The sequence below is a fragment of the Pelobates fuscus genome, chromosome 2 (assembly GCF_036172605.1).
Source record: "Pelobates fuscus isolate aPelFus1 chromosome 2, aPelFus1.pri, whole genome shotgun sequence".
NCBI classification, from domain to species: domain Eukaryota; kingdom Metazoa; phylum Chordata; class Amphibia; order Anura; family Pelobatidae; genus Pelobates; species Pelobates fuscus.
Window position 1 is genome coordinate 118,423,007 of NC_086318.1, and position 21,210 is coordinate 118,444,216.

Sequence of the window (21,210 nt, forward strand, 5' to 3'; positions counted from 1 at the left end):
GATCCATAATAGAGTTGAGCGAACCCGAACTGCAAAGTCCGCTGACCAGGACCCAGACACTGTCTGGCCGGCGGTCGGACGACCGGGACCCAGTATGCCTGATGTTGAAGTTAGGAGTCACAGTGTGTAATGGATTAGCAGGGTCTGGTGCAGGGTAACCGCACACCCCCTGGTGATGAGCACCAGCGTTTGTGCGGCCTCATACCAGGACCCTGATGCAGCTTCAGTAAAAAGAGTACTGGATACCAGAAGCCATCACCAGACTGATCCGCAACTTGGAACAGGATGTGACTGTAGCGGCTCTACGAGCTTTTGGTGTTCTCACCCTGCTGCTGCTCGCCTGTCTGCATTGAAGTGTAACTTCGGCCTTCCCGCTCACCGCCTCATGAGACTGTGCAAGCAGCAGCAGGCGATAGTGGAGTTTCAGCTGCAGCACGCACTGGTCAGTGGATTTCAAGTGGACTCATTACAATTACAGGGCCTCTAAAGAGTCCTGTATTGTTATTTGTCATCACTACCTTCCCGCGTCGGGAGTGGGTCATTTGCTGCCCACTGCCTTCCTTGCATGTGGTAGCTGTTTCTCAGGGTCCCTGTACGGAATGGAACCCTGATCCCCCATTACCGGTGGTCACCACGGTAGGCGCAGAAACTGGCATCGATAGTTGATATGGATGACATCCGCATGCAAAGTCGCCGCCACGGGGATGTGCGATTGGCCCGAGGTTCTCTAGAGTCAACAAAGTTTCTGCGCAACTATAATGTCAACAGCTACTCTGCGGAACAGAATTGTCTTTTTTTATATGTCCCAATATTTTGGGGGATACCCCAATTAAAAAAAAAAAAAATATATATATATATATATATATATAAAAAATAGGGGGATGGTTGCACTCACCTAAACATGCTTAAATGGGGTGCTGCTGGGGGCCATATTATACAATACACAAGATCCAGCGCACTCTCCTATCTACTAAACAGCAACTTCAATGTTGACAGATTGTATTAGTTTGTAAAAGTTTTTTTTTTTTTTTTTTTTAAACACCTAATCTAGGCAAAAAAATAATGGGGATTTAGTTACATTATATGATCATACATTGCATAAGCCTGCCACAACGTCAATGTACCCCATCTTTGGCAGGTCCTACTCTCACAGTCTAATGTCTGCTCTTATGAGATTAACCTTTAATCTCATAAGAGCAGACATTAGACTGTGAGAGTAGGACCTGCCAAAGATGGGGTACATTGACGTTGTGGCAGGCTTATGCAATCTATGATCATATAATGTAACTAAATCCCCATTATTTTTTTGCCTAGATTAGGTGTTTAAAAAAAAAATAAAAATAAATAAACTTTTACAAACTAATACAATCTGTCAACATTGAAGTTGCTGTTTAGTAGATAGGAGAGTGCGCTGGATCTTGTGTATTATATATATATATATATATATATATATATATATATATTAATATATATATATATATATATATATATAAAACAATGTTGGCTACCTCATCCTCCTCCTCCACCGCTGCTTCCACCTACACCGCCACGGTCACCGCCTCCTCAACCTATGGGTCACTTAGTATAAACTAGGTACACATTAGCAGAGGCTTGTGAAGGCCTTTTCTCCATGCCTCAGGAGTTGAGCATTTTTCCATGCATCAGGACTGCAAGAAATTCACTGCAGGCCGCAAATGTTTCTTTTTTTGTATGTCCCAATATTTTGTGGGCTACCACAATTAAAATAATATATATATATATAAAAAACAGTGTTGGCTACCTCATCCTCCTCCTCCACCGCTGCTTCCACCTACACCGCCACGGTCACCACCTCCTCAACCTATGGGTCACTTAGTATAAACTAGGTACACATTATCAGATGCTTGTGAAGGCCTTTTCTCCATGCATCAGGAGTTGAGCATTTCTCCATGCATCAGGACTGCAAGAAATGAACCGCAGGTCACAAATGTTTCTTTTTTTGTATGTCCAATATTTTGTGGGCTACCACAATTACAATAAAAAACAGATATATATAAACAGTGTTGGCTACCTCCTCCACCGCCGCTTCCACCTACACTGCCACGGTCATCGCCTCCTCAACCTATGGGTCACTTCATATAAACTATGTACACAATAGTAGAGGCTTGTGAAGGCCTTTTCTCCATGCCTCAGGAGTTGAGCATTTTTCCATGCATCAGGACTGCAAGAAATTCACTGCAGGCCGCAAATGTTTCTTTTTTTGTATGTCCCAATATTTTGTGGGCTACCACAATTAAAATAATATATATATATATAAAAAACAGTGTTGGCTACCTCATCCTCCTCCTCCACCGCTGCTTCCACCTACACCGCCACGGTCACCACCTCCTCAACCTATGGGTCACTTAGTATAAACTAGGTACACATTATCAGATGCTTGTGAAGGCCTTTTCTCCATGCATCAGGAGTTGAGCATTTCTCCATGCATCAGGACTGCAAGAAATGAACCGCAGGTCACAAATGTTTCTTTTTTTGTATGTCCAATATTTTGTGGGCTACCACAATTACAATAAAAAACAGATATATATAAACAGTGTTGGCTACCTCCTCCACCGCCGCTTCCACCTACACTGCCACGGTCATCGCCTCCTCAACCTATGGGTCACTTCATATAAACTATGTACACAATAGTAGAGGCTTGTGAAGGCCTTTTCTCCATGCATCAAGAGTTGAGCTCAGTTTGAACAATGAAAGAGAACACCCTGCACTCCAACCCTCTCTCAAATGGATAATTCTGTTGATCCTCCTGATAGCCATGCTTTAGATTTTGATTTATGTTCTTCCAAAGCTAAAATCAAAGATTCCATCTAATGCTATTTTATGGCTTTGCTGTATTTTAACTTTTTAGGTATTTTATGTTATTTTAAGTGATTTCCCTATCCATATTTGTTTGCAGGGCACTTGTCATACTCTTACCCCCATTTTACTTGCTTTTGCAGCTCTCTAGCTCTTTCCAGGAGTTTTTTAGAGGCATTTTTGTGGCCAAAAGTTCAGGTCCCCATTGACTTCAATGGGGTTCGGGGTCAAGTTTGGGGTCAAGTTAGAGCCCGAACCCGGACTTTTTTTCAAATTTCGGCCAAACCCGCCGGACCCGAACATCCAGGTGTCCGCTCAACTCTAATTAGATCCACTAAAATATAAAGATGGGCCGAATGGTTCACGTCTGCCGTCACATTTTATGTTTCTATGTAACAATAACTAGCTTTTAGTAGATATTTTATATATTTTTTCTAACTCCTCAATATTTTTGAAACACTTACTGCTGTTTATACAAAGTGTGAGCATTTACCAAAGATGTAAATTAACATTTGACATATTTATCTTGAATAACACTGAAACCATGTATTGTTAATTCTGTTTATTGACATTTCACCAGCAAAGTTAAGCAATGTGTAATGTTTCTCATAGAACAGATAATGACTTGTTTAATATTGCAAAAAACATAAAAATAATGTAAAAGTCAAGATTACAGTAATACAATTCAAGATTTTCTAAATACAAATCAACATATCAAGCTTGCCATGTAACTGTAATTGATTCTCCTAAATTATAATGTTTGTCAACAAGGTGGATTTCAAGAACCTGAAAGAAAATAAAAAAGAAAAATTAATGTTAGAAGAATTCAATTATATTTTATGTACACATCTGTTATATAAATACACATGTCCAGTGTGGGAAAAATGTATTTGATCACCTGCTGATTTTGAACATTTGTCCACTGACAAAGAAATTATCAGTCTATAATTTTAATGGTAGGTGTATTTTAACAATGAGAGACAGAATAACAAAAAAAATTCCACAACACATGTCAAAAAAGTTATAAATTGATTTGCATGTCAATTAGTGAAATAGGTCATTGATCCCCTATCAGTCAGCAAGATTTCTGGCTCCCAGGTGTCTGTTATACAGGTAATGAGCTGAGATTAGGAGCACTCTCTTAAAGGGAGTGCTCATAATCTCAGCTCGTTACCAGTATTAAAGACACCTGTCCACTGAAGCAATCAATTAGATTCCAAACTCTCCACCGCTGCCAAGACCAAAGAGCTGTCCAAGGATGTCAGGGACAAGATTGTAGACCTATACAAGGCTGGGATGGGCTACAAGACCATCGCCAAACAGCTTGGTGAGAAGGTGACAACAGTCAGTGTGATTATTCGCAAATGGAAGAAACACAAAATAACTGTCAGTCTCCCTCAGTCTGGTGCTCAATGCAAGATCTCACCTCCTTCCCTCAGCCAGGGCATTGAAAATTAGTCGTGGATGGCATGACAATGACCCAAAACAGACAGCCAAGGCAACAAAGGAGTGACTCAAGAAGGACATTAAGGTCCTGGAGTGAGCTAGCCAGTCTCCAGAAATGAATCCCATAAAAAAAATGTGAAGGGAGCTGAAGGTTCAAGTTGACAAACGTCAGCCTCGAAACCTTAATGACTTGCAGAGGATCTGCAAAGAGGAGTGGGACAAAATCCTTCCTGGGATGTGCTAAAACCTGGTGGCCAACTACAAGAAGCATCTGACCTCTGAGTGCCAACAAGGGTTTTGCCACCAAGTACTAAGTCGAAGGGGTCAAATACATGCAAATCAATTTATAACTTTTTTGACATGCGTTTTTCTGGATTATTTTTTTGTTATTCTGTCTCTCACTGTTAAAATACACTTACCATTAAAATTATAGACTGATCATTTCTTTGTCAATGGGCAAATGTTAAAAATCAGCAGGGGATCAAATACTTTTCCCCCTCACTGTATATTTAATTTGTCTAATACTGGTTAATTTCTAAATATAGAGTTTGCATTTTTATTTGACTTTCCTAAGCTTTCTACAGCTTATCATTCTTAACAAGGAAGCTATACTCCATATATACTATGTAAAACGTCAAAATAAATGTCAAGAGTTTAACAAATTACTAATGAAAAAACTAAGAGCCAGTGAATAGTACTTCACTGCTAGTATCGTGACTAGTGATGTCGCAAACATAAAATTTTCCGTTCGCGAACGCCAAACGCGAACTTCCGCAAATGTTCGCAACCGGGCGAACCGCCATAGACTTCAATAGGCAGGCGAATTTTAAAACCCACAGGGACTGAGTGTAGTGATGGAAAAGTTGTTTCAAGGGGACTAACACCTGGACTGTGGCATGCCGGAGGGGGATCCATGGCAAAACTCCCATGGAAAATTACATAGTTGATGCAGAGTCTGGTTTTAATCCATAAAGGGCATAAATCACCTAACATTCCTAAATTGTTTGAAATAACATGCTTTAAAACATCAGGTATGATGTTGTATCGATCAGGTAGTGTAAGGGTAACGCCCGCTTCACAGTGACAGACCAAACTCCCCGTTTAACGCACCGCAAACAACCGCAAACAGTCCATTTGCACAACCGCAAACTCCCCATTTGCACAAGGTTGGATACCAAGCTAGCCATGTCCCGTTCCTTGTCCTCACTGATGTAATTGAAGGTCTCTTCTTCCACCCAGCCACGTACAACACCAAGGGTCCCCGAAAGGTGACAACAAGCCCCCTGTATTTTTTTTTTTAAATGTACACTACTGTTACTTCAGATATGAGTTGCACTGGTGTGACACTGTGCCCTGGCAGGCCCTGAAACGCACACGTGTGAAGGAAACTGACTGCTTTTATTTCACAGTCAAATTTCTAGTTTTTTTTTTTATGTACACTGCTGTTACACCAGTGATTGGCCCACGTCATGCCTACGCTCCCAAAATGTTCGTGTGTGGGGGTGCTGGAATGACGTGGGCTAATGGGATCCTGAATCAACTTTTGGCTCCCACTGCCCCTTTAAGAGCGAGCTCATGACTCGAGCCGTGCTCCTAATGCCAGGCGGGCCACGTGACCGATCACTGCGGTCAGTGCACGCGGCTAAGTCAGAAGAGGAGATCAAGCCGCATGCGGCTCGTGTGGAGGCAGGAGTGATCCAGCCACGCGTGGCTCAAGCTTAGGAGCCAGGTCGGTCCCAGGATAAGGTAAATTATTATTATTATTATTATATTATTTATAGAGCGCCGTCAAATTCCGCTGCGCTTTACAATGGGTGGACGAACAGACATGTAGTTGTAACCAGACAAGTTGGACACACAGGAACAGAGGGGTTGAGGGCCCTGCTCAATGAGCTTACATGCTAGAGGGAGTGGGGTAAAATGACACAAAAGGTAAGGATAGTATTAGACTAGTGACAGTTGCAGAAGAGGAATCAGTTGGGAGCTATTAAGAGTTTAATTGATACGCTTTTATGAAGAAGTGGTTTTTTAATGATTTTTTGAAGGAGTGGAGACTGGGTGAGCATCTAACGGAGGAGGGAAGCGAGTTCCACAGCCACAATCACTTATCCCAATCACACATCTTTCCTAATGTCCTATCCCATTAAAAGCATATTACCGCATATTTAATTAAACAGATAGACCCCCTACTTCATCCAGGTTACCGATCGATGGTTCGATATTCTGAGCCCTCTCTGATATACTGTACACCACTATTCGATATTCCCACAAATTTTATATAGCATTTTATGTTTGTTTGAGAACACGTTAAAAATATTAGATATCGCTAAAAATCATGATCACTATACTTTCTCTACAAACCTCTAAAACTAACCAAACTACTCATCCATCCGCTATACCACTTTATCCCACCTAGAACTAGTGCCCAGTTAAAATACTTGTTTCTTACTTACCCACACTCAGTCATACTACACACATTTCACCACTACTCTCACTGAATCCCTCTGACTACGGCTAAATTCATCTTCTACATCAGAACACTACTCCTAAGATTGGGTTGTATCCATGTCTCGGGTCTTTCATTTAGAATAGGGGCAGCTTCGGTCTCCTTCAACACTGACACTCCAGTGCATATTATTAAAAGATTGGGCAGATGGAAATCCTCAGTCTACAACTGATATATTCCTCATCCCGAGAAAGAAATGAGGAAAGCTTTTAGAAGTTTGGCTTTGTAAATTTGATGCAATAAGTGTGTTTTTCTTTAATACCTTTTCACCCTCTTTGCATGAACCCGATTTACATATATTATCAATATGTTTCTGAACATATATATTATATTATTCACTCACTCACTCACTCTCTGGGCCGGCCTAAGACATCATGCTGCCTAGGTCCAACGATAAATGACTATGGGAGATAATGTATAATAAACACAGGTTACTGGCTATGGGACGGATAATGTATAATAAACTCAGGTTACTGGCTATGGGACGGATAATGTATAATAAACACAGGTTACTGGCTATGGGACGGATAATGTATAATAAACACAGGTTACTGGCTATGGGGGGATAATGTATAATAAACACAGGTTACTGGCTATGGAGGGATAATGTATAATAAACACAGGTTACTGGCTATGGGGGGATAATGTATAATAAACACAGGTTACTGGCTATGGAGGGATAATGTATAATAAACATAGGTTACTGGCTATAGGAGGATAATGTATAATAAACACAGGTTACTGGTTGTGGGGGGATACTGTATAATAAACACAGGTTACTGGTTGTGGGGGGATAATGTATAATAAACACAGGTTACTGGCTATGGGGGAGATAATGTATAATAAGCACAGGTTACTGGCTATGGGGGGGGATAATGTATAATAAACACAGGTTACTGGCTATGGGAGGATAATGTATAATAAACACAGGTTACTGGCTATGGGAGAATAATGTATAATAAACACAGGTTACTGGCTATGGGAGGATAATGTATAATAAACACAGGTTACTGGCTATGGGGAGGATAATGTATAATAAACACAAACACAAACGCAGCTTCAGAATTAATCTAAATTGTATGCTGTCTAGGAGTTGGGAGGGTCTGGGAGGGAGGGTCTGCTACTGATTGGCTGGAATGTGTCTGCTGACTGTGAGGTACAGGGTCAAAGTTTACTCAATGATTACGAATAGGGGGCGGACCGAACATCGCATATGTTCGCCATCTGTGGCGAATGCGAACAAGCTATGTTCGCCAGGAACTATTCGCCAGCGAACTGTTCGGGACATCACTAATCGTGACACTTTTGATGCATGTTACTGGTTTCAAACTTGTCGATTCCACCTTAAAAACATTGCCTGCATCCACCCCTTTCTCACGCAAGATGCTGCCATGGAGCTTGTTCATGCTCTGGTAATCTCTCAGAAGCCAAACTGCCCCGCTACAATTAGTAATGAATGCTGCTGCCAGGCTGATCTTTCTCACCGGTCACTCCTCCCATTCCTCAACCCTCTGTCGATCCTTAAACTGGTTTCCTGTATCCTATAGGTGTCACTTCAAAATACTAACCCTTACCTATAAAGCTCTAACCAACTCTAGGCCCTCTTACTTTTCTTCACTGATTCATAGACATGCCCCTTCTCGGTCTATCCGCTCTTCCGGTGACCTTCTCCTGTCCACTGCTCGCACCCTTACTGCCCTTGCAGGACTTTTTGTGGACAGCTCCCTTCCTTTGGCACAGCCTGCCAACCCCCATCAGACTCTCGTCTAGTATTGAAGTGTTTAAAAAGTCCCTCAAAATAAATCTGTTCAGAAATGTTTATGGACTCCCAGAGTAACGTATCTATACCGGTCCATATCTGCCTCTTACTCTCCTAAAGAGCCACACTCCACTCACCAGTTATGCTACTTTTCCACCTTGTTTGGTGGATGCCACCCTTGCTGCCCTATTGTTCCTGTATCTTTTTGTAATTGTCTCATTTATTGTAAATCCCCCCCCCCCCCCCCGCTTTCATAATATTGTAAAGCATTGCAGAATTAGTTGGCGCTAAATAAAAAACAATAATAATAATAATAATAATAATAATGTATTGACCTCCTCTTTTTTTCTACTATTCCATCCATTCACTTTTCTTATTTTTCTCCTCTTTTGCTACTTCTTTCATATATCTTCCCTCTTGCTTCCTTCTCTGGTTACCATGTTTCACTCTTTTTAATACTTCCTCTTTCTCTCCCACGTTTTGCATTCTCTGTCCTTTTCTCTTTTTCTCTGATCTTAACTCCACCTCTGTGCTGCATTTTTTTTTGTCCCACATACAGATGCACAAAATTGTGCATAACGGAATTGTTACATCACATGCTAGGTGTAACCCAAAATAACATGAAATTGCATGACTTGCATTCACACACTGATTGCAAATGGTATTGTAAACATATTTAAAATTTGCAAATACTCATAACTTGCAGCAATTTGAACACATTGTTAACCTAACATGATGAACTGTAAAAATATACTATCTTTTTTTTTTTTTTTTTTGGTAACATGCACTAACCAGTGTATAATTGCCCATTTTGTGTAATAAATCTTTACTTATCTCTCTGTAATTACATTGTTCAATTGGCTTTTTACCAATACAACTAAATAGTCGCAGACCATTCATACATACCTCATCTACTGCTGTAAAGTGTGTAATAGCTTCCTGAACACCATTGTATGTAACTGTTACAGATGTAATAGGATCTTTACCAACTCCCCAGATATAAACATGTCCAAGAAGCAAAGGGTTTGCTGATGTTATGTAGTCATTATGTGTAACCACACTTGTTATAGTTGCCTGTGAAAAAAAAATTGTATCCTCAGTTACGGTAATTAATAATTAATTAGATAACAGGATATTTAAGGGTTACCTCTCATTTTCTTAAGCATCGTATTTAATGTGTTTTTTTTACAAAAGAAAGAAAAATTTGAAGGCAGTGCTGGTTAGTTGCATACATTATAATGTGACAGCAAGTCAAAGTAGATTTCCAAGAATAATATAAGCACAAAAAAATTGAATCGCGTTAAACATAGTCGGAAAGTTGTGGATTAGGACACACTCGATACGCCTAACATCCTACCATGGATGTTAAAGAATGGTAAATGTAAGTCATGATATTTGTTTCATTAAATGCATTTGATTATAATCTTTTTTATAATTGTGGAGTTCATTTTTTTCAAGGTCTGAAATTATTATTTTAGTACAATACTTGTACACCGCTTTCTAAATACTGAATCAAGTTCAGTCTTTCTCAAATCTGTTTTTACTATTGATGCAAAAGAAGGCAAAATAACCCAGTTTGAATTTTTTTCCATTTTTGAAAAAAACTAGGCAACAATTCCCTCTTGACCCCAGAATGGCAGAAAGATATCTACTTGGATCAAGAAGCTGTTAAAAATATAAAAAATATATATTTCTGTATTACGTTTTTGCAAGTATTCATCCAGCTGCTGTTTAAATGTCTGTAAAAACACATCTTCAGGCAGTGAATTCCATACCTTTATTGTACATACTGTAAAAAACAAAAAAACTAAACTTTCTTTTGCCTTTGACTAAATCTCCTTTATTCCAGTCGAATGGATGACCTTGTGTCCTATGCATAGTTCTGTTTATGAATAGATTTACAGAATTATTAAAACAGCTATATCTCATCTAAAGTTTTACCTTTTACATTTCTGCCGAGGCATTATATTTTTACAATGGGAACAAGTAAGATTTTTTTATTTATTTATTTATTTCTGCCGGTGCTGAGCTTTTATTCACTTGATGCAGTTTTTAATTTTTAAACACTAGAAATCATGTTGATGCATGTATTTTAAGCACTTTGTTATGTATATTTTAAATAAGGTACTACATATTTTTGAAATTAAACAGCTGTGTGACTAAATTGTTAAATGTGTTTTCCGTTATATAAATGATACACACCTTGTCTGCAGTAAAAAGTGCATGCAGATATTTTCCATTTTCTATTGAATCTGCAATAGCAAATAAAAACAGTCAATTTATAGCATTGATTGAAATTATCCCTGAGTTTTTTTTCTGCTCCTGTTTATTATGCTGTAGACATATCAATGATGGAGTTAGTCGAAATGTATTTTTCACAGCTTCACAAGTTTGCAATTTCAAGTCATTACTTTTATTTTTACCCAGAAAAAAAAATTGGAAAAAATAAAATAATACTTTTGCCCATATGTTTAACCGTATATAATAGAGCAAGTTTGCAAATTAAATCAGAATATTTATACAATCTTAGTGACTATAACATCTAATATGGCATCAGTGACATTTTCTGCTTTTTTAAAACCGATACTAAAATTCTACCTAAAACAACCAGGGATACAATGTAATATTAGAATACTTTGTATTTTCTTCAACTCATTTAAATCTCTACATGCACTTTTGAATTAATTGTGGTATCATGCAGAAGAATAAAAATGGCATCAGGGTCAAAAAAGAGATTTGTTTTTGTGCCTCATTTGTTAACTTTATAAGGTAAAACAATTACAAATTCAAAACAATGCACTGCACATTTGGATATGTAAAGCTTACAAGAAATACATAACTATAATTCTATTTATATAACACAACTATAAATCTATTTATAAAACACAGCAGTCAAGCCCTAAGAAATAAAGCCTAGATATTAGTCAATTGTATGTTAATTGTTAATCTAAGCATACACACAGCATCAGATAATGTCTGGATTTTTTGGAAAGAGAGTAAGCCTCACTAATTAGCACTATAGGCACAGAGACACAATGTAATAATAGTCCATTACATCCTTTCTTTAAAGGGACACTCCACTGCTCAAATACAAAAAATGTTTTACAAACAAACACAGTTTGGTAGATATAATCCTGATGCAAACATCCATGTGTTTCATAATCCCCTTTTTCATAGGGCATATATCTAAAAAAAGCTTGCAAAAGTTGCAAGTCTCTTATATTATTTTATAATACATATAGCGCCAGCAAATTCCATAGCGCTGTACAATGGGTGATATGAAGCCTTTGCAAAACTTCCTCTTCTAACCAAGCCCAGACAGCTCAATGACAAGTCTTTGCAAGGCAGGTGCTGTGGCCAATTCCCTGTCTCTTGAGTTTAACCCCTTAAGGACCAAACTTCTGGAATAAAAGGGAATCATGACATGTCACACATGTCATGTGTCCTTAAGGGGTTAAACAACCAGGAAGTAGCAGGGCCAGTTGCCTGATTGACAGCCAGAACGGTGTAATAAGGTTATTGTATAAAAGTACCAATTTCAACTGAAATATGAACTTTAAAAAAAGAAAAAAGAGAAGAAAAAAGGACACAGACTTTACACATAAAACATTTAAGTGCTTTAAGGGTATGGAGTGACATTTAATTTAATTTAATTTTTTGCATCATTTGTGGTAGTAGATAAAAATGAATCCATTACAAAAACGTATTTGGTTTAGTGCCCGTTTTTATAATAAAATGTAGCCAGCAATTTTAAAAGAAGCAAATAATGCTTTAGGTTATAAAATAAAAAAACAAATGTTTGTTAGGTTTAAGTAATTTTAAACAGTGGAATAAAATGTGCTGCATGCACTTATGATTGAAACTATATGTCTGTTTTCCTTAGATTTTGTTTTAAACTCACCTATACTTGTTCCATCATCCCAAAACAGATTTCCATTAGCCTTTGCATTGTCATCCAAAGCAACAATAAGACCCATGAATTTCTGACGGCTGTAATCAGAATACACATTTAAGACATTCTTTATTACTAATTGTACCCTAACCTGTAAACATTCAGATCGGGCATCAGTGATCAGAATATTCTTGATCAGTACTATAGAGTATATTTACAGAACAGCATGGGATAAGACGTTTACATTTGCTTTTTTTTTTTTTCAAATGAGCTATTTTAGTTAAGATCATTTAAGATGGTTGTTAGCAGAATACAATGTACTCTTTATTAAAGAGACACCTAAAACATGTTTTCATATTGTTCATTTTAACCTCTTAAGGACTGAGCCAATTGTACATGTTGTGATCGAAACAGAATGTAAACAAAACCTGGAATTTGTGCAATTTGTCTGTTCAACCATAATTCACCTCTTTCATATTAAGTACACCCACACTTATTATATATCATTTTATTCAGGAAAACAGGGCTTCCATTAACATTAAATATTTAGCTATAAAACAATTAAATATGAATAAAATATAAAAAAATGTGAGAAATTAAGAAATGTTATTTTTTTTAGTTCTGAATAGAATTTTAACTGTTAATGTCATAATACTGTAAGCTGGTACTGCAATAAAGTACACATATTTGTATTCAGCAATGTATCACGAGTAAAGCAGTACCCTCCATGTACAAGTTGAAATTTGCCAGACTGGTTATGTTGCCTTTGAGACAGTATGGTAGCCCAGGAATGGAAATTATCCCCATGATAGCATACCATTTACAAAAGTAGACAACCCAAGGTATTACAAATGGAGTATGCCCAGGCTTTTTTTAGTAGCCACTTAGTCATAAACACTGGCCAAAGTTAGCGTTCATATTTGTTTGTGTTTGTGACTTAGTGGCTAATAAAAAAGACTAGACACACCTTGTTTGCAATACCATGGGTTGTCTACTTTTTCAAATGGTATGCCATCATGGGGGTAATTCTCGTTCCTGGACTACCATATGGTCACAAAGGCAACATTATCAATCTTTAAAATTTCAATGTGAAACTGAAATGCAAGCCTTACATTTGACTCTAACTTTCGAAAACATCGTAAAACCTGTACATGGGGGTACTATTGTACTTGGGAGACTTTGCTGAACACAAATATTAGAGTTTTAAAACAATAAAATGTATCACAACTATGATATTGTCAGTGAAAGTGCCGTTTGTGTGTAAAAACTGCAAAAAAATGCACTTTAACTGACGATATTATCATTGTGATACATTTTACTGTTTTGAAAAACACTAATATTTGTTTTCATCAAAGTAAATGTAAATTAAATTATCTTGGCGTTTTGCCTCGGTTGTCAGGCAGGTCCTTCAAATTTTATAAAAATCACTTATGTATAAAGATGACATTAATATACACATATAATTTAAATATATATATATATATATATATATATATATATATATATATATATATATATATCTATTGAAATTCTATGTGTATATTTATGTAATTAATTATGCAATTATATGTATATATATATATATTGTATTTATTTATAGTTATATATTATTTCATTCTAAGTGTATTTTGATTATATATATATATAAATAGTACTATTTAGGATTTGAAATCACTGTTTAATTGATAAGCGAGTGCACTGGTGTGTGTATTTTGTATTCATATATATATATATATATTTCTATATATATATATATATATATATATATGTGTGTATATATATATATATATATATATATATCAAAATACACTTAGGATGTAATTATATATATTTCCTTTCCCCCATTATGCATTTTTTCCTTGAACTCAGACACTTCATCAAACCATCACCCATTCCCTAATGTCTGTGCACCATAATCATACACATTTACCCCCGGAAAATCTGAGGAAGAAGGGAATATAAGTTTAATGACCATAGCAATGTCATATTGTACTCACCTATAGAAAGTATTATTAGCAGGCTCTTGCCAGGGTATGATGTAGCCACCTCTTACATGAAGATTAATGTGGTCCCAAGGTGCTGATAAATTAACCCATTGGCCTCGTTCATTTACTTGAATCCCCTGTATTTGAACAAGTATTCATTATAGATTTTACCTGATTCAAATATCAAACTCAAATATATTTTATATATTAGATGTATTATATGACTTGACAAAGAAACATAGAAACATAGAATGTGACGGCAGATAAGAACCATTCGGCCCATCTAGTCTGCCCATTATACAAAATATTAGTATTTTCCATCATATAATGAAAGTCTGGTTTTACTATAAAAAAATGTCAAATTTGATCTCCTAGATATAATGCATGTGACATCTTATATTCATACATAAGCAGTAATTTACACATAGTAATGAGTATGAGCTACTATGTCATGTGCCGTATATCCTTGAGAGTTTTCATTCACTTAATACAGTTTTCCCTAAAATGTTAAATATGCAAAGCAATATTTGTTTTTAAAGTCCACGGTATAGAAAGCTAAAGTGACATGTCTTATTCATTTTGGTTTTTTTTTTTATACATATTTTAGGTTTATTACTAAGAAATCACTGTTACTTACCGTGTGATAGTTATACCATTTGGTGTTGGGTAGATATGCCTTTACTGATGTTGCTCCCTAAAATAAAGAAAGAACATTTACAAATGACAGTACAGAACAGCATTGTTTTTTCACTAAACACTAATTGTGGGCTTTGCTAAGGGAACAGTAAATAGGTCACCTATAAGAATTTAGGGCTGATATTTTGTCATTATACGAGCATATCACTTTTTTTTTATCCTGTGCAAGATATTGTTAGTAACTTTCAATTTTCTATAAGGATATGTCTTTCTGAATATAGGTTTACAATAATTTCCCATAATTTATTCTTAAAATAATAATGCAGCACTGACATAATTATTTGCTTAAGAAAAATCTACAGACCGCTAAATCACTGCAGCTCAATGAAGTGATGTGTGAAGAGTGATAGGAATTGGCACTTTTATAAATTAGAAAGGGGGGGGGTGTTAAAAACTGGTGTTAGTTTAGAAAGTATTTTAAAAATTGGCAACTACTCTACTGTGCAAACCTCCAAAAACACACAAAAAAGAGAAAACTTGATATAAAACAGTGGAGTGCTATATACTTATGAAGTGCAACTGATGTGCTTAAATGTGCAATACATCAATAGACTAATAACTTAACTGGCAGAAATAACAGTCTGTGGTGTGCCAGCAAGTATACCATTAAAAAAATATTTCTGCAAACTAGTATAAAACCTTAATACATATGGTAAAGCAATAAATCTTATATGGAACAGTGACATGGTCCAGAGCTAAAAAAAACACAAAAAAACTATCTCTGGTGTGTATAGCCTTTAGGTCGGTTTAGGCAACTCTTGTGTTGATTCTCTAAGTGGATCTCTTTTTCCAGTGATGTATGTCAGGATAGAGGGAATAGGTAGAAATAGTGTGACATTCCTTTAAGAACAATATTTATTGTAGATGAAATCAAGATAAAATAAAACTTTAAATTAAGTTAATATTAGATCCTACGCGTTTCGTCTCCAGAAACTGGATTTCTTTAGGGACCATAAAAGTTAAAACAAATTGGCATTATTATTCTGTAATTTGTTTTGCCTTCTATGCACCTTGACGAAGTCCCATTATTTTGGGAAGAAACGCATAGGACCTACTATTGTTCTTAACTTCATTTAAAGTTATTTTATCTTGATTTAATCTACAATAAAAGCTGCTATTATCAACTTACCATCCAGAGTCCTGACTTGCAGTGGTGTATATGGATCAAGGAAGGGATTAATAGACATTACCATCGAGGGAGGCACCCCTTGAGGGCACCTTATGACGTTTTCGTGTGAGTGCATTTAATTTTAGCGCACATATTTTTACTTAATTGTATTACACTATGTTTTGCTTATGTTTCTTTTTTCTAGATTTTCCTTATGTTTTGTTTAGTATCCCATATGTTTTGTTTATAATTTTACCTAAATGGTACATTACTGCTCCAAAGATATATGGATACATAATGGTTACTACTTGGTATAGCATTGGAAGTCCACATCACAATTCCCGTATTTGTTTCTTAATGATAGGATTCTGTTAGCTAAGGCGATGCATTAGATTAAGATACAATTAATCTAGGCTCACAAGAGGTATTGCTTAAACATTTTTGCAACATGAAATTAAGTACTCACTTCATCTACAACTGCACTGATCAAAAATGCAGGTCCCCATAAGAACTGCTGAAAGACATCCCAGGTTTCTCTGTCTGAAGTAAATCTTGTAATTGGAATGAGAATACACATTGTTTTAACAAATGTTCAATAAAAATAATTTGAAAATATGTATTTACACAAGTATTACCAAAAAACAATTTATAAACAATAAAACCAATTAAAGAAAAGAAGAGAAGAGGTAGAAAAAAAGATGGGGGGTCCTATCCACAAATATACAGATTTAAAATATAATAGTCTAACATAATATGCATATGTAAAAAACAAAATACATAGTAATTTTACATGATCTTGAGACATGAAAGAAATATGTTCACTATTTCTAGAATACAAATCTTGAAACCTTAACTATTTTGTGAGAGTTTATTTCAGCAGAAAAAAAAACTGCTAGGGGTTTAGTCAAATGTTAAATAGTGAACTAAGAGAGAATAAAAAATTCAGACAAAAAAATCCCCAACACAGCTATAATAAAGACATTTTAGCTTAAATGTTGAATTTTACTTTTCAATTTAAAATAATTCAGTGCTTAATTAATAAACCCATAAATGCATTGCAAAGATTCTCTGGTTTATTAGAATTGTGCTTTACATGAAATACCATATTCAATACTATTTGGGTTTACAACTCATTTTTGAAACAATATAGCAAATACCATAACTTATGAATCCACTAATCTGTAAAATTTTATAAATTCATGATGAATTCTAAGTGAAATTAAACGTTTAGGTCAAAATAGTTGAATATGAAAAATTTCCACATTTCAATGTTCTGGTTATTTTGGTCTAAAAGCCATATTGGCTTGAAACTAACTTTCCATTCTTGACAACTGACACTATAGGCCATTATTCACATGTGAATGGTAAATTCCGACCAAAATAGCCAAGCTGTAGTGTAGTGAAGCTGTACTGCAAAGCATGAGGATGTCCATCGTTATTTAGCAAACCTAAAGATGATAGCCACTAGAGATGGAGTTAACCCTGCAAGGTAATTATTTCAGTTGATCTATAACTGCAATAATTACAACTGCAGGGTTAAGGGTGCCTATTGTGTCCCTCTAAATTACATAGATAATGTTTAGCCTTTAAAATATACTTGTAAAATAGAAAACAGCTAAATTTACATTTCTGTGTTCAAATTCCTGATATTATTAATAAATTATCACTGACTGCTGAGTTTACTATACCTTTTGTTATATGAGGCTACTTGAAATATGACTGCATGGGAAGTAAATATTGGACTTCCATTTCTTAGCTCCCTGCCTTGCTCCTTTATTCGGTCTACACCAGGAATGGACGCAGCACTCTAGAGATATGATTCTCTCATATTTTCCCAAGTCTCTATATACACTAACAGTCCAAGTGGCCTATGAAGATTTCAAAATCCAGACATTGTTCAAACTATTCAATAATGTCTGGATTTTGCAATTTGGGCACCCAAAGGGTTTGCATTATGTCTGGATTTCCGCCAGGCTGGATGCTATGGGGTGGCTGAAATTCAGACCTGAATGCTTCAACTCTTCAGACTCTTTAAACCCTTAAGGACCAAACTTCTGGAATAAAAGGGAATCATGACGTGTCACACACGTCATGTGTCCTTAAGGGGTTAAAGGAACACGGTAGACACTGTAACAACTTCATTGTATTGAAGTTATTATCATTCCTTCAAGCTTACCTTTCACCCTAAACACTATTTCACCAAATAAAAGGCTTGGAATCACAACTTCAAGCCATGCCTCCAAGTACTCTCTATGTGCCATGACGTCAAGTGTATATGTACAGTACCATCATGGTCTGCCATAGTATTCAATGATTCTTTATGACAGAATCTTAGGCACCGCACATGCACCTAAGGTCCCCAATGCTCATCTATCATTCGAGGTGGAGGTTGCGGCAGTGCCAAGGGAAACTTGGCACTGGAGAAACGGGGAGTAATTCATTTTATTTTTAACATTTTTATTTTATAATACCTGTAGGGGGGCTCTACAGGTATAATAAATAGCGACATGTACAGGACTGTAGCATTAGGAATACAGATATTTATTCCTAATGCTACAGTGTTCTTTAAACCCAGGCCCAGATTTAATATTTGCCCAGTGGCAGTGCATATTTAAAAACCCTCAGCAATGGATGGGTTAACTTTGTGGAATAAGGCCACTGCTTGCTAGCCAGCAACCACATTAGAGTTGAAAAAATAGTAATTAATAAAAAGACTATGGGGATCAAAAAGACTCATATTGCTATAAGGAAGGTTTTAATCCCCCAATGCTTCCACTGGCAATAGGACAGATGGAGACTAAATTTTTAAAATTAGCAATTGAGCTACCAATTTTATACAGTTGGTGGAGACCAAATATCCACCCAGCCCCCACCCATGGGCTGTATGATATTAGGTGGGAGACCTCATGTCCAAATATCATACCAGTAGGGGAACTGCAACCAGATGCACAAGGGAAAGTAGATCATGGGAGTTAAATTTTGTTTTACGCTCAAGCCCTAGTTAATTTTCAGATCTACAAATGCCCCTTAAATGGACACTTTAGTCACCAGATCAACGACAGCTTATTGTATTTGTTCTGGTGAGTATAATCATTCCCTTCAGCTTTTTGCAGTAAACACTGTTTTTTTTCAGAGAAAATTCAGTGTTTACATTACAACCTATTTATACCATCACTTGCCACTTCCCAGATGGCTGCTAGAGGTGCTTCATGGATGCAGTAATGCCATTCAGTGTCTCCACCCTCTGCATGGAGACACTGAACATTACCCATAGAGATGCATTAATTCAATGCATCTCTATGAAAAGATGCTGATTGGTCAGGGTTGTGCTTGGCTTGTGCTGGCTCTGCTCCTGATCTGCCTCCTTGACAATCTGAGCCAATCCATAGGAAAGCAGTATGACTGGCTTTGATCAACACTTCTGCTGATGTCAGCCGAGCAGGCAGATCAGGGGCAGACTGGAGTAAAAGTAAACCTGTACTATATTTATGGGAGCAAGGGGGCAGTGGGGCTAGATGGTGTTTCTAAGACAATAGGCTCAGGAAAATATGTTTGTGTTTCTGACCCTACAATGTTCCTTTAATTAAACAATAAACCATTATTTTGTTAGGATTTTTTGGTTTTAACAGGAAAAATTAGAACTTTTATAATTATTGCTGCCATCAAAACATAAATGTCATATGGGAATTAAGGAAACCAGTTTACTATACAATGATAATAAAAGGTAGAATTGTTGCAAAAGATGTGTGAAAGGAAATTCTCAATTTTAATGTTTTATATCTTAGAAATATTCACAACAGTTGAGACTTTCATTTAAAAAAGAGATTATAAAAAGCATACATAAATTACATAAATTAAAAATAAAAATACATAAATTAAGCAAACAGAAGCAGTATGTAATAACTAATCAAACGTTTGGTTTTCATGTTCTTAAGTGTGTCTCATAATTTTTTTTAAAATGAACTAATCATAAAACAAAGAAAAATAAATAGTTACTAAAAAGTTAAAACACCCACTCTTCAAAAATACTTTTATAAAAAATACTCACTCATGTAATAGAGGACGAATAACAGTAGTACCCTGTGTGTGGGCTTCGAACATGAGAGTATATAGATATGGCAATAGTCTGTATCTGATAGTGATAACATTTTTGGCCATGTTTTTAAACTTGTCATCAAAGCTGACAGGATCTTGTCTCTAAAATGAAAATAAAAATAAGTTTCAAAGCACAGTACAAATTATAAAGCAAGTAATCTGTGCAAATTTTAGTATTTCTAGCAATCTATTGGGTCAGTCTGTCTAATTCCCTCACCTGTTAATTTAAAATCTTTTGTCATCCTCTGTCCTTAGAGTGGTCACTTGTTACCTCTTCTGTCACCCTAGCCTCTCAATAGTCTATTTGTCCCTTGTATTTCTACTTATCTTAATGTATTTTTTTCCATCCCCTGTCACAGCTTGTTTTATGGTACTTTTGTACTTTTTTGGTACTCTTCTGTACACATTTTCCTTCTTTGCGCCTCTCATGTTCCCCAATTTTTTATCCCTTTTCTGTTTCCTAAATGTTTTCAAATAATTTATTTTTCTCTTTTGTCACTCTTTTTATTGTCCTTTTTTACTCTTTCCCCCCCCAAATTTTTTTGCATGATTTAACAGTAGTAGCCCATGTTGTATATTGTATTGTATATCACTAAATACATAATAAAAATGACCATAGCACCATACAAAACACATCTTAAATGGACTAGTAGAGTGAACTTACCATATAGTCTATTCCATTGTGGTTTCTTGCATATGGGTAAAATGCTCCCAATTGCGTCCACCGGGCACATAAATCATATGTTGTATTTCCAAAGAATCCACAAATATCTGCTCCAGTCTACAACACAGCAAGCAATATGTTATATATTTACAGGAATCTGTTTAACATGTAAAAATTCTACGATACATAAATATAAAATAGATATAACAAAATAAATAGAAATA

General features: G+C 36.1%; 1 protein-coding gene across 2 annotated transcripts in view; it reads right to left on the bottom strand.

Annotated features, from left to right (window-relative positions):
• Positions 1 to 3,382: 3,382 nt before the first annotated feature.
• SI (sucrase-isomaltase) overlaps positions 3,383 to 21,210 on the bottom strand; it is a 269,528-nt gene continuing 251,700 nt past the window's right edge. For both annotated transcript variants that reach the window (XM_063442609.1, XM_063442610.1), the window contains exons 63-71: positions 20,987 to 21,103; positions 20,276 to 20,424; positions 16,694 to 16,778; positions 15,061 to 15,117; positions 14,436 to 14,560; positions 12,448 to 12,536; positions 10,749 to 10,798; positions 9,453 to 9,620; positions 3,383 to 3,621 (exon numbers count right to left, since the gene is read on the bottom strand). In XM_063442609.1, the coding sequence (XP_063298679.1) occupies positions 3,550 to 3,621; positions 9,453 to 9,620; positions 10,749 to 10,798; positions 12,448 to 12,536; positions 14,436 to 14,560; positions 15,061 to 15,117; positions 16,694 to 16,778; positions 20,276 to 20,424; positions 20,987 to 21,103 (912 nt within the window). In that variant the 3' untranslated portion in view covers positions 3,383 to 3,549. The remainder of the gene's footprint in view (positions 3,622 to 9,452; positions 9,621 to 10,748; positions 10,799 to 12,447; positions 12,537 to 14,435; positions 14,561 to 15,060; positions 15,118 to 16,693; positions 16,779 to 20,275; positions 20,425 to 20,986; positions 21,104 to 21,210) is intronic.